This window comes from Salvelinus sp. IW2-2015, linkage group LG33, assembly GCF_002910315.2.
Source record: "Salvelinus sp. IW2-2015 linkage group LG33, ASM291031v2, whole genome shotgun sequence".
NCBI lineage: Eukaryota > Metazoa > Chordata > Actinopteri > Salmoniformes > Salmonidae > Salvelinus > Salvelinus sp. IW2-2015.
The window spans coordinates 14,267,962-14,282,374 of record NC_036872.1 but is presented as its reverse complement, the minus strand read 5'-3'; the positions used below and the strand labels follow the sequence as shown (position 1 = coordinate 14,282,374).

The following is a 14,413-nucleotide window of genomic DNA, read 5'->3' as shown; positions in this document are numbered from 1 at the left end:
TTATAGCAGCAAAGGGACCAACTCCATATTAATGCCCATGATTTTGGAATGAGATGTTCAACGAGCAGGTGTCCACATGCTTTTAGACATGTAGTGTACATTTTAAAACAGGTTGGAACCGGTTCAGGGAACAAAACCAGAAAATAACAAAAGTTTTCAAGGAATAGAAACAGAACTAGGAGCGAAAGTGATCCATACTGTTCCGGAACAGAACCGCTATTGAGAACCGGTTAATAACGTTACATTCAAGGCATTGTTTTCTAGTCCCACAACACTCAGAAATGTATGCTGTTGCACTATGGCATTTGGGGAATAAAACACGGCACAACCAGCATTACAAAATATCAAATTTCTTTTATAAAATTATTTGCACATGCACACCCACACAATATTTTGTAACCCCCAATATAGGCTATTTCTTTTCATAAAGCTAGCACACAATTGCAGACTTTTAAAACATGGTTTTGAAGACACCATGGGGAAAGCTTTGCACAGTTTGATTATAAATTTTTATGTACAAAAAAGGCAGTCTGAAAATCAAGTATAAACATTTAAAAACAATTTACAAATGGACAAAGTACAAAAAGAGCAAGTCACTCAAACAATATGTATAGAAGCAATGACGGACAACTTATTATGGAAAAAATTTACATCTATTAACTGTAGATTGAAATGCCTATTTGGCTGAGAATTGTACATAAAGTTATACAGAATGCTTTTGTTACATTCTTTTTTGGCAGTCTCAGTTCAAATCTCATGTAAGTAGTAGTTTAAAAAACAGTGATGTAAATTGAATGGAAGGATGAAATGATTAACAAAATAGTGTAAGAGGTTCTTAACAGATGGAAAAAGGTTTCATTTCACATACAAACTGGACCAGAAAACACTGGACATCTGCATACTCATCATGGATAGTTTTGATAAATATAATACATTGGCTTTCAATTAATCATACATTCACTACTCTATGTGCTAGTTGGGGGCTGACACAAATACAGTACGTCTGGGCAAACAGAAAGAGCTCAGTTTCATAAATGAAATGGAGTTGGCTTCTGTGAACATGTAGTCAAATTAGTTGGAATTCTAGGGGTCATGATGGAGGTAGACTTGTCTTGTTGAAATCACAATTTCTATGTAACAAAAATAACTTAATATGACTTTCATCCAATAAAGGTTATTCTATTAAACCTTGTGTCTGGGATAAGTCAAAAACAACATTCTCCTACTGCAAAAATGCAAGTTTGGAGTGTACTCTACAAAAATGTTTTGTTTTAAACAAAATGAAAACCAACTGAACATTAATTCACACCATGCTTTGTTGTTGCACAGGAAGAATGCTGATTTAAACTTATCCTGGAAACAGTTTTGATTGAACCGGCCTTCAATTGCATTTCCCTCTTGTCCATTGTCTTGTACACAAACCTATGTCAAAATGGGATTGTGAATGCAGAATGAACACATTGCAAGTACTGTATATAACATGAAGAACAAAATAAAAGTGCCTTGAATTTTTTGTGCCAAAATAGTGACAATGTACTGACAAAAAAAACCATTAAATACACCTTTACATTTTCACCACACTTCTTTCTTTTTTTTCTTTTTGTCATTTTAATGTGGACAGAACATGAAGAGTGTAAAGTTGGGCCTTCTGAAGTTTCAAACAAGCTAACAATGCTCAGGTCCTCCAGAAAACATGACACTCTTACAAGTAATAAAATGCACATCACGAGCTTTGATAAACATCTTTTGCAAAAATATTTCATTTTCAGAAGTATTGCAATGACATGAATGCATACAGGACATAAAAACTCTCCACTGACTGGACACAAACAATTGTGCATTTATAAGGCAAATACATGGAGGTTGGTTTCAACTAGGCATTTCATGACAATTCAACTACTTAAAAAATAAAGAAACTGAATCTTGAAACCCTTTCCTATCTAATGTGCTTGTCCAGAGGTCTTTTGGTGTGTTTGAAGAACTAATACTTGCTGTTAGGAATTGATACTTGCTTATCTGACTTCGGTCTTTCTGGAGATGTAGCATATTTTACCACTGCACAGATCCTGACTTCAGATGCTAGGTCGTGACTTGTCAAATGTGTACCTGGACTTGAGTTGAACTGAGAACCAATCTGATAATTAGGTTTGTATGGAATATTCTGTATGGAGGTAAAGAAAACGATGACATGCTTTTTACTACTGCAATTCATTTAGTACATTTTGCTCAAACAGTGTAGATTCTGTCATCAAATGCACCGACAAAGCATGCACATGTGCCTTGCTAACATGTTCTGATAGAAAAGGCCATCAGCTAGCATGTGCTTTCAAACGTTGGGTGGGAATGATCATTCTGGATGTGCTTTCAGGTAAAACATGCAAACCTCCCATACAGTTCCCATACAAGGACCTCAGCTGCCTGGCCATAAAACTGCTCTTTTCCTTGCCTCATTTTGGGTACTACAACATGAAGTGTATGGTCAGGATGGGCCACCAGTAGTAGTCTCATCAAGTATGATGTTGACTGGCCATTCTGGGCTCTATCGTTTGATCTCAGCCCTAAAGAGACTGGTTTAAACACCTCATATTTTGGGGGTCAATGTAGTCTTCAGTCAAACACACACCTACGTACTATTGGCCAATTCAAAATGGAGAATATTTTTATCGTATTGCAGTCCTGTGCTTCAGATAGCAAAATATACATGACCAGAGAGGTTGGCTTATGACATTAAATGTCAAACTATGAGGTCCCTGGACTGTATTCAAAATACATACTGCAATTAAAACATGAATGGTTTCTAGTAGACAACAGATGTGTAAGAGTACAGCATCTGACTGGTTATCAAATGCCATCAAAATCTTTGACCACTGGATTTTTTCCTCTCACAGGACTGAACGTACAGTAATGGAAGTGTTTGAGATTTAGGGCTCTATTCAATCCGCATCGAGGAAATTCAGCTTTTCAGCGTGATTGAAATTTAAAGGCAATGTACCCGCTTTAGTGGAGACTGCATTCATGGTAAACACTGCTCAATCGGAAATGACCTGTACATTTCTATCACGGAATCTGTACCGCTTCAGCATTACAGATTGAATAGAGCCCTCTATGATGTGGTTGGTAATATACTTCAAGTATATGAAGGGGTTATTTTACAGTGCCAAGTCTTTTCATTAGTTTCTTCCCTTTGGAGAGCAGTCCCTTTTTCTTTTTGGAGGACAAGTCGTGGGGGCCCCTGATGGGACTGCCAGGCCCCACGATAGCAGGGCCAGTGCCGGGGATGTGTTGGCGCACTTTGGGGTAGGCAGCTCTTCTGGGCGGACTCGATTTTTCCAACGGAACCTAATGGGAGACCCGTAAGGGACAGTTCAGGGGGGTTAAAAAGCCAGCCCTCTTGCACCCTAGTCACTACTCCCTTCCACTCAGTCCATTCTGTCTCAGCAGGGCCACCATACCTTTGGCTTCATCAGTCTATCTCCCTTATAGTGCAGCCCAGTTCAACTTGTCAATGCTCGGATGTCGTCTCTTTAGTGTACTGAGGTGCTGTATACCCCCCTCCCCCACTGCCATGTAGACACAGTCTGTCATCAAGCTGGTTTAAAAGATAAAGACTTCAATGCCAAAGAATATGTCCACATACTACTGCTCTCTTTACCAATAGCACATTTTATGCTGAGATTCTCCAGAATGGCTATCAATGGCAAAGGCCATGCCTTTCACACAAAAACAAGAGATGCAATATTGTATTAACATTATGGGACAACATATGACAGCAGATTTTCTTTTTAAATATAAAGGGCATTCATATACAACTAGGTTACAGTAAACATCTAATATCTACATATTCCTTAATTGTAATCATGAGCTAAAAGGCTTCTTTTCAATTGCACTTAGGAAAGATGTAACCTTAAGAATCCATTAACATGAGACTGTAGTCTCTATCCTTAAGATCCCAATAACATGAGACTGTAGTCTCTAGCACAGTAGTATATGGCTGTAGTATATAACTACATATTAGACATTAAAAATATGGTTAGAAAATCTAATTAATGCCACTTTCTATGAGAAAAACATGTTAATAGCTCTTTTTGCCATTTCGCATCATTCCTTATGTGAAAGAAAAAGTGCACCCCACTAACAACTTAACAAGGGCATTGTGGAGAGGACCACTATCTTGGGCATCTATGGGTAAAGAAATGCCAATGATATTTTTATCTGATTGATTGGATTGCCTGTCTGGCAGACATTTGATTACCATTGACTTGTTTCGAGCAGTTTGATTAGATTAAGTGTGGCAGGGTGCACTGCTTCAAAGAGAGAGGAGGTTCTATCAGAATGTTAGCTATAGAGTCTGATTGAATGTTACCACTAGTACTACGGGGAGGCAACCTAGACGTGCAACAATGGCCTTTTAGCTTACCATGATTTACAGCAGGAGGCTTATCTTGAGAGACTGACATTGTAATGTACAACACCCAGAGAAACAACTGAAGATACCATGCTTCTTGTCTAATGCATTGGCTAGGGTGGTCGTCCTTAACTTGCTCAGTAGCTCAGTTGGTAGAGCATGGCATTGCAACACCAGGATAGTGGGTTTGATTCCCGGACCACACATACGTAAAATGTATGCACGCGTGACTAAGTTGCTTTGGATCAAAGTGTCTGCTAAAGGGCATATATTATTTATAAGTTAACACAACAACCTGAATGCTTTTACAATAAACTCACGTCAAATATTAGCACGGACTTCGCTGATAACTACTTTACTGAGGGAAAATGTACTTACTACGACTGTGATATGTGGTTGTCTCAGCTAGCTATCTTAAGATGAATTCACTAATTGTAATTTGCTCAGGATAAGAGCATCTGCTAAATGACTAAAATGTAAATAAAAACTGTAAAGTATGTAAACTGGGATCAAATGTGTCATCCTGGTGTGTTCCACAGTATTCTATCACTAATGTTCTGGTTAATAAAAAAAAGAGAAATATTTACATCCATTCAAAATGAATTAACTGAAACATAAACTGGCATAATAAAGGTCATAAAAAGTGTGTGTGTGTGTGTGTTGCATACCGGAAACTAAGGGAACCCATGTCATCTGCATTAGACGAGGGGAGCGTAACCTTGGTATCCTCAGTTGCTCACTTACGTGATGGAAACAGAGCCTCTAAGGTGTGAAATGAACACTCTTCTTCTGTTTTGCCAAGCGGGTGAGGAAAAGAAAAATGCAGTGATGGCATTTCAATAGTCTGCACTATGAGAATGACAAACTAGAACACCAGCCAAGAAACTTCAGATGAAACCTGTTGTTATTCAAACATTAACTTGCAATTATTTGTTAAACAAAGAATTATAGTCACATTATTTTCCAGCTAGTATTATGATTACTTTCGAAATTATACTCTCAAAGGGCAACATAATCTTCTTGATATCTTGCATGCTATTTTACAAGTAAGCAATATACAAAAACAAGGCTTCGGAAGCAAATACAAAAGTTATACTGTACTCTACTTATTTTTCACTATAAAAAGATTCAAGGGGAATTCATGCGTCTTAAAGAGAAAACATGCGTTGCTACAGTCTACATATTTCATCCTCCAGTACATCAAAACGATTTCCTCTATTAGAACCTATTTTAGATTAAACACAGGTAATACCCATAAAGCATTTATTGCAATGCTAAATGTGCATGTGCAAAAAAACAGTTAAAGTTACAATTCCGCTTTTATTTTATTGTTTCTGTTTATTCTCTTTGAGAACGCTATATGAATATGTCCACATTTTAAAATCCTTCACAGCAGTCAACATTAAAAATAAAAGTACCTCTGTCAAGTATTAATAGTTTTCGTTATATTTCTGAGACATCAACAACATTTACAGCATAATGCTCCAAAGTCTGAATTCCCATCATACGTTCAGAAATGAAACACTCACAAGCACAGACAGAAAACTAAAGGAGTAAGGAGGTAAAGGGAACGGAAAGGAGTAAATGGATGACAGAGGGCTAGTACTGCGAGAGAGCATGTACCCTTTTGGTCTTTATCCGCGCTGCAGCGTCCTGCGGGTAACGAGAATCTCCACATGGAGTGTCAGTGAGAAAAACCTCAACATCATCAGGCACTTCTTCTAGGAAGTTGGAGGGAACAAGACCTTTGTGTCCATTGAGCTCGCCCTGAGGGATCACAAACACACAGGGTGACTCGCATAGAATGTACATCGGATTCCACAATACAGCGGACTAGACAAAAGGGATACAAAATGATCGTTTTAAGTTGTTTATCATACAACTACTATTACTATCACTGTCATTTCCACTGGTGTTTATTTGCACCAAGCTGGTTGAAGACAATGTGCTCCTTAAATATCATGATGTGTAAGTCACATCTCACATACTTACATAATGAAACCCATCTTCATCAATTTCACCAAAAACTGTTATGACGTCACCAGCGCAGAATGTCAGTTCAGCCTGTCAAAACAGTGAGATGTTTGAGTTCAGTTTGACCTGCTTTCTCTACATCAAAGCAGCTTGAATCTGTTGAAGATTATCTCTACAACCCAACCACATGGGATATTGTTAGGGTTGATTTTGTGTGAAATGCTGTACTTCCTATTCCAATCACTGAGATGCATTGTACATCTAGAAGTGTCAATGAAGTCTTGGCAGACTGTTGCAACTATCAAATACATCAAGTGTTGGATGTTTGAAAACAGGATTGCAACACAGACAATAGGCATACCATACTACTATCTACTATCCACTCCTACAGGTCTCTCCAAAACACACAAACCAAACATAGGACTGCTCAACACACAGACCAACCCGAGGAAGGATGCCAGCGCACGCTATGAGTGAGGGGCTGTGTTCATGAGAGGGGTATACTGTAGCCTAATCCACCATGTGAAGCCCACCTCTTCTGAACACTCCACCAACAGTTACAGAGAAAACACAGAGCGGACGCTCCTCTCACTCACCTGCTCATTCAGCCTGTCTCTCCCATACTGTGTGGCCGTGCCAATAGAAAGGTGAGAGTGAGTGAAATCAGGGGGAAGGGCCATAAGTACAACAGGAAAAGGTTAAGCTACTAATAAAATGGGGACTAAATAATGGTACAGACTGGGAGTAAATCTAGGGAGTAAGTATGGCTGGTGTATTTGTGCAATGTTGGCAAGGCAAGCAGGTAAGTCGTTAGTAACAGGGTAGAACTACCTCTACACCTGACTCCATAACAGCAGTAATAGTCTTCAACAACGATGGTCCTCCAAAAGCATCATACACACAGTACAGCATACAGTTGAATTATTCTCTGATGAGCTGTGAGACGTCTAATATAGGAAAAACTGAGGTGTGCATACAGGAAACACTGTGTGACCTGGACAAAATGTACTCCTGATCATATCCTTTTTCTCAGTTTATAAAGAATTGACTGTCTATTTCTGTTTGTATCATGTTATACAATCAAGGGCAGGGACAGAGGTATTGAGTCACATGCATCCTGATGGTATCTGGTCTGTAAATGGGGGTGGAGCCGTGGAGAAGAGGATATGAAGCTAGAGGTCTAGCAGTACTGTACCTCCACATCCACGTTGGGGGAGCTCTCCCTGGGGTCGTAGTCATACAGGGCCACCATTCTACGTGTGGACGAGGGGTGCTGACGCCCACTCCGCCTGTTCCTCTCTGGACAATCAATAAGAATGATAAGTAACACACTAGAAATACTCACCTTACTACTCTGTTGTAAATTCCCACACTAAAATGACAGTATGTAATGCCTTATGATTTGGCATGAATGACTGTCTATTAACATGGCAAAGGCTGAATGAATGATTCCGTTTCAATGATACATGGTACATGAAGGTGAAAGCCATAATTAACACCCCCACCACTTTACTGGAGAAGAGCATGTTGGAGACTGACAGAAAATACCCATAATTCCCTACTCAAACACTCATAAGAAAAGTGAAGAAAGCGTGGAAGAAGAAAAGCGTGAAGATGAAGGAAAAGTGCATCTAAAGAGAACACAGACCTCGCTTGGATTTTCGGGACCTGCGGTTTATTGAGCGGCCATCTTTGAAGCGGTCGCAGTTCACTTCACAGGAAAGCAGAGAGAAAAAAAGAACAAGGGATACGATTGTAGAGACAGAGAAATTAGAGTACCATCAGCAAAAGACGTGTAGAAAAAGAAAGTTAGAGAAAGCAGAGAAAGGGAAGAGACAATCAACTGCAAAGTAGAGAGCGAAAGAGTAGCAGAGGAAAAAAAAACAGAGAAAGTGGGAGTCCAGGTGCTGCACTACCTAATTTCTCTACAGGAGTGTTGAGTGGGAGGAAGCCCTGTTTGAGTAGCTGGTCCATCATCTCATCATCCTCAGTCTGGATCTCTGACACCATGTTACAGGGGATCAGACCCGGGCGGTCACGGATCTCTGCCCTGTAAAAACCATCCGTGTCCTTATCCCCAAACACCTGACCAGCACAGAGAACAATGTTAGCAGGGGGGAGAGAAAGAGCCTGCCACCACCATTACTGTTTTAATAGCAAATTCAAAGTGTAGATGCAGAATTATATCAAATTCTGGGCCTGTCCATTTTAGTGAAATTTAATGACCATAATGCTGTAAGTCAGGGATCATCAACTTAGATTCAGCCACGGGACGATTTCTCTCTTCAGCAGATGGTTGGGGGCCGGAACATAATCATTTGTAGACTGTTTGAATTGTAGACAAATTGAATGTAAGAAGCCCAAACAGATATATTTGACTAAAATATAATAATTTCAAACCTTGCTTGCTTTTGTATAAGATCACATCTCTCTATTATGCATGGGAATATGTGGGAACAGATTTCCTAAATTAGAATCACTTGGAGCTGATTCCCTGGTGTTTTTACAGTCTTCTATGTAAAAAAACTAAAATTATATTTGGGGGCCAAATAAAACCACCCGAATTTGGCCCGTGGGCCGCCAGTTGGTGAACCCTGCTGTAAGTCATCACTAGGCCCTATTGTTGTTAGTCTGAGTGAAGCAGATTGGACTAAAGCACTGTGTGGCTCAGGCAAACACCTTGATGATCTGGCCCTCTTTGAAGGGCAGCTCCTCGTCAGCAGCATCAGGGTTGGGGGACATGGACAGAGGGTCGTAGTCAAACAGGGCCACAAATATACGCGCCAGGTCCTCTGGCTCTTCGTAGTATTCTGGCGACCGGCGCCCGCGGCCCTGCCCGCCGTACCCATCTGAAACATAGGAGAGGGCACTGCTGCTACTGCCAGCCCTGCTACTGCCAGCCCAGGACAGGCTGGGGAGCAGAGCGGAGTGGAGGGTAGGGGGACGAGAAGATGTCACTTTGTCAGAGCTGATAGACAGGGGAGAGGGCCATGAGATGTATGTGTGAAAAACAGCTTTAAAGGGGTTTGAAGAATGGTAATTCTACACTATTGTGTCCATTGTGAAGTTCATCATCCTCTCAAAGAGCACCTGGCTCAAGTTTTTTTTTTATACGACCCTAATTACAGAGCAAAATCTACAAATTTGAATTTAATGAGAATATGTTAGCAAGATACTTATTTTACAAAGTCTATGCTATCTGTAATTGACAGATAGCACAGATTGGCAGTTTTTTCACACATCTCTGAATGCTGGTATGACAGACACCAAAACAACAAACAGAGTACCTTTATAACACTCACAGATACAGTTAGACAGAGATGCCAGCACATGTCAAGCCAAGCTATGGGATGCAGAGGTAACTAGATGACAATGCACATGAAAATAATGGAGGGAAACAGACTGACTGTTCATTGCTGTTTTACTTCACCGTCTCACAGAGCTCAACAGATGCATGCGTTCCACTCTTCAAAATGAGGAAGTGTGCTTCATTATCAATACAAGAGGGGTAAAACCATGCTCACATTAGAAATAAAGTATTAAGGTAAATGGCAAATTAACATTCCCGAAAGAAATTAGAACATCAAATGCCATAGCAGAAACCTGACTCATCAGAAGCATATCAGGGACAGTGAGGGGAAAAGAATCACCCTGATATTCATTCACTCATGGACTTTCTGGCACGAACAAACCAAATGTTTCAATAGCACAATTCTGTGAACATTTCTGTTAAATGATGTTTTAATGATACAATACTAATGTCTGGTTTAGATGATAGCAGTTTCATCACTGTGCAATGGAGTGATACCAACAAGACACCAGTCCACTTACACATCCAATGGTTTTCCTTCTCACTGGACTGTAAACAATCAGTCATGCAAAATCACAGAGTCAACAGGGGGAGGCTATACGCCCTGGGAGAAGGGCCAGGGAGGAGCAGAGGGAGGGTGAAAGGAAGGAAGGGGTCTCAAAGGGAGGCCTGGAATTGAGGCTGCAGGCAGACATACAGGAAGGGGACACTCATTCTTCAGCTACAGAAAAAGTGTACATCTTGTCTTCCCTGACAGCCTAGTGTAAAATTCACACTCAAGCTTTAGACTACCATTCACCTCTAATATCAATTAGGGTTCTTAACACTGTCTTTTCTGTCATTTGCCAGGTTTATTTATTTTGTTCTAGAGTGAAGCTGGGCCACATACCATTATGATGCCATATCCTGTGCCGAGCTACACTGCCGTGATAGTAAACATTCTCCTTGCCAGGTGAGAGGTTCCCCTCACTCCCTTCACTGTTACTCTCCATCATGGTGATCTCTACAGACGATACCAATCAGATCACAGTGTTACTGTTAGGGACCCCCCCACACTGCTCTGGCCCACGGCTTGGCTGGACATGCTGCTGGGGGGGGGGGGGGTCAGGTGGTGGGATAAGGAAACAGGTTGTACTCTGGAGTTCAACGTAAAACAGCAATGCTTTGCACTGTGTGAGATAGAGGGAAGGGTTAAAGCGGGTGAGCCCTCTAGGATCACAGTATATAAAGGCTATAGACCTACAACCACACATCTCTTCATTTTTTCTGTTAGAAGCACCAAGTAAACAGTAGCAGCCCCTCCCCTGACCTGCTTATGCCAAGTCAGAAACACCATACAGAGGTAGGAAGATGGACTGAACTCCAGGTGTAGGGGTACACCACTACAGAGAACTACATGGTTGTTTAAGGTCATGTGTCTATGGGAGAGATGTTCAGCTCAGCTCACATGAGTAAGGCAACACATGGGATAAATAAATACACAACAACAGTCCCTGCAGAGGAGGACGGGGCATCTCGTGATGTGGTGACCGCACTAACCAATGGAAGGAACCATCATGGGCCGTCGCTGTGGGGGGTTGCCACCGTGGACCGGCCTCCTCCCTGAATGGTTCAGTCGGTCGCCATGGGAGCATCCATGGGAGGGGGAGTTCCCTATAATCTTTAGAGGGAGAGAAAATACAGCTTAGGTTAAAATAAACTGCCTTCCTCAGAACGAACCAGCCATTCAAAAGGATCGCAAAACTATAAGAGCAAATGACGTCACTTCCATTTGTCCTTAAGGAGGCAAAATAAGAGTAATAAATAAACCCATAAAATAAAGAGAACACACAAATAAATAAACCATCAACAGAACCAAAGTAAATCAACCCCAGACACCACAACAGGATCAGATGTTTAGCTAAAGACCATTTGTTTTTTGTTCTGCTCATGTCAGCTCCTTGATGAAAAGAGGGAGTGAGCGAGTAGAGGAAAGAGAATAGAATGGAGAAAGGCATGGTTAGCTGAGCACAACCAGAATGGCTTCAGCCTGGGGCCCAAACCAGAGAGAGAGACTGAGGCCCAAAGGCTTCTCATCCAGTTAGTCATACAGGATATATGGGACAGAGATGGGGGCAGGGGAATCGAGCAACAAGCTGACCACTGCTGTGTGGTATGGGAGTAGGAGAGGATTGGGGGAAAACATGAAGAGGGGCGAGTTCATTGTCTGCCAAGCACTAACATGATGCAGATGGACTGATGGCTAAATCAGCTAATGGTTATGAGAGACTACCCTCGTTGTAGTCCCACTAGGAAAGGCTTGATTTGTCATAGGACTCCAGCCTTTACGAGCAATGAGAGCCAGGACATGCTGGAATTGAGATCCCCTGTGGAAGGTGGAGCAATCAGGGTAAAATCAGAGGTGGGATAGGATGGGCAAGATGTCTGTCAGAGCTGCATATCTACCCCATTGGCTGGTTGAGAGAGGAGGAGGGCGGAGCAGAATAGGGATAGCGCATCCCCATGCAAACTATTATGGTTGAGCTGCCATTTTGTTTTAAAATGAATCTTTCTCCTCAGAGACATCAGACACAAAAACGTTTTGAAATGGCCTTTAGGTAATCAAAAAAGCTTCACTTAAAAACTCACTGAACATTCTAAAAACGAGCAAACTACACACATGAAAAACTACAAATAATTATCACCATGAACATGTACGAATAACTTGCCAGAATACTGCACAAAACAAAAATAAATCAATGTAAAGGTGGGAGACCCATAGAGAGAAAAAACACCAAGAAAAAAGGTATGGTTTTACTGCTTGCTAATGTAATATAAAGCAGATAAGAGTCTGAGTCACACACACCAGCGGCTGGTCCGAGACCCTGTTGAGCCTGTTCACATAGCTGGCCCTAAGGTCCCTGTGATAGGCCCTGTCCAGCTCGTGGAGCCTGCCCTCGCTCAGGGCTCCGTGTCTGGGGCTTTGCCCTGGCTCCCGCGTTGGCCCGTAGTGCACCTCCCTGTTCCTCAGGTCAGACAGGTGGCCCGTCTTAGGGCTGTCACAGTAGTCCTCATCCATGCTGCACTGCCGTGTCAGCTGCTTCTTCCTGCCTGCAGCCAGGGCCCTTCGTTCTACTGGCCCCTCACAGTGGATGTAGCGGATATGGCCCCTCATGGGGCTGCCGTGGGGGTAACCCCTGTACCCCAAAGAGCCCTCCTCCTCGCTGCCACAGTCCAGGCCACTGTCAGGACTCTTGGTGAGCCGGCGCAGGCTGCGCTCCTCGAAAGCGTAGGCATAGCGGGGAGAGGAGTGCTGACGCTGCAGCAGGCGGCGGTGGTTCTTGCTGGGGGAGAGGTGGTTGTGCTGATGGGGGTCCTGCTGGTAGATACGGGGGCCCCTGCGATGCATGCGGGGTGTACCAGGCCTGCCTCCGTCGTCAAAGCGCAGGCGCTGATGATGATGACCCATCCCATTGACTCCGTCAGGCTCGTCCTCGGCCACCTCAGGGATGCTGTGGAGCCGTTTACGACGTAGGGACTTCTGTCTCACCACCTCCCTCTGTAGGTCCCAGCAGTCCCTCTGCTCTCCCAGGTCCTGACGCCTGTAATACTTCTGTATGACCAGAACGGGCCAGCCACAGAGCGGAGCGCAGAGTTGATTGGTTTGGATTGGCATTTGAATGAAGAGTTTTGTTTAAATTTCAGGAGGTTCGTTTAGTTTTTGAGATGTTAGGAACAGGCAGGAAACACACAGTGTGTGAATAAAAAATAAAATGGGGAAAAAGAGCCAAATAAGCACATAATTAGTTTATTTGTGGCAGAATGGCCAGATGTAAGGCATGCAGTGTCATTCCGTGAGCTGGTGGGAAATGGCATGCTCTGAACGAGGATCTGTGGGGAGGACAAAGGCAGTGATAGACAGCCACACTGAGGATGGGTCTGGAGAGGAATTTCGGTAGCCAGGACAGATTAGTAAAGGGTGCAAAAATCTGCCATATGAGAATCCTCACAGATAATGAAAAGTGACAAACTCACGAAACATATAACGTGAATGAACTAATTAAGAAAAGCCTTAAAACACATTGCACAAGCACAGCCTGGGCTAGTGAATAAGAATATAATATACTAACCAAGAGGAATAAGGCAGCAAACTGAGCAAAGCACTTGTATAACAAAATAAGATGTTAAAAGTATCTCAGTCTGTTCTAACATTTTCAGACATGACGCGAGGTCTGTTCTTTGACCAGATTTAGATTTTCCAATATGACTATTTGCTAAATCTCAGCTGTGCTTGCTTCTGCTTTTTTGACCCTTATTGCATCAACTACTGCACAGACTCTACTCCATTTCAAGAACATAATACAAAAACATGAATATACAGGACATTCATTTGTTGCACAGACAATGAGAATACTGGATGGATGACATGATGAGGTACTGTCATATGAACATAGGCAGATTCAGTATCGAGCTATTGATACTAGACCTAAACACACTTTCTGTTGAGTTACTGTTACAGTATACAGGGTCGGATTCATACACTGTAAGGCATCATAACTGGCTGACTTATCAACTGAAAGTCTCATCAGGTGAAATATAACATGTTTTCTTTGGAAGCCTTTCATACATTGACACTCCAAATGAATATATCTGAAGACTTTACTTCGGTATTGTATGATCAACGCAGTAGAAATGGGCCTTGTTTCACTACTAATAATGTTCCCTTCAGTAGATTGTTATACAAA

The 14,413-nt window shown here is 42.1% G+C and overlaps 1 protein-coding gene across 1 annotated transcript in view; it reads right to left on the bottom strand.

The window, feature by feature from the left end:
• Positions 1–358: 358 nt before the first annotated feature.
• LOC111958059 (RIMS-binding protein 2) overlaps positions 359–14,413 on the bottom strand; it is a 36,854-nt gene continuing 22,799 nt past the window's right edge. The window contains exons 15-25 of the mRNA XM_070436927.1: positions 12,535–13,281; positions 11,229–11,349; positions 10,575–10,692; positions 9,059–9,254; positions 8,296–8,464; positions 8,028–8,090; positions 7,575–7,678; positions 6,976–7,002; positions 6,398–6,469; positions 6,029–6,172; positions 359–3,339 (exon numbers count right to left, since the gene is read on the bottom strand). Coding sequence (XP_070293028.1) covers positions 3,145–3,339; positions 6,029–6,172; positions 6,398–6,469; positions 6,976–7,002; positions 7,575–7,678; positions 8,028–8,090; positions 8,296–8,464; positions 9,059–9,254; positions 10,575–10,692; positions 11,229–11,349; positions 12,535–13,281 — 1,956 coding nt within the window. The 3' untranslated portion in view covers positions 359–3,144. The remainder of the gene's footprint in view (positions 3,340–6,028; positions 6,173–6,397; positions 6,470–6,975; positions 7,003–7,574; positions 7,679–8,027; positions 8,091–8,295; positions 8,465–9,058; positions 9,255–10,574; positions 10,693–11,228; positions 11,350–12,534; positions 13,282–14,413) is intronic.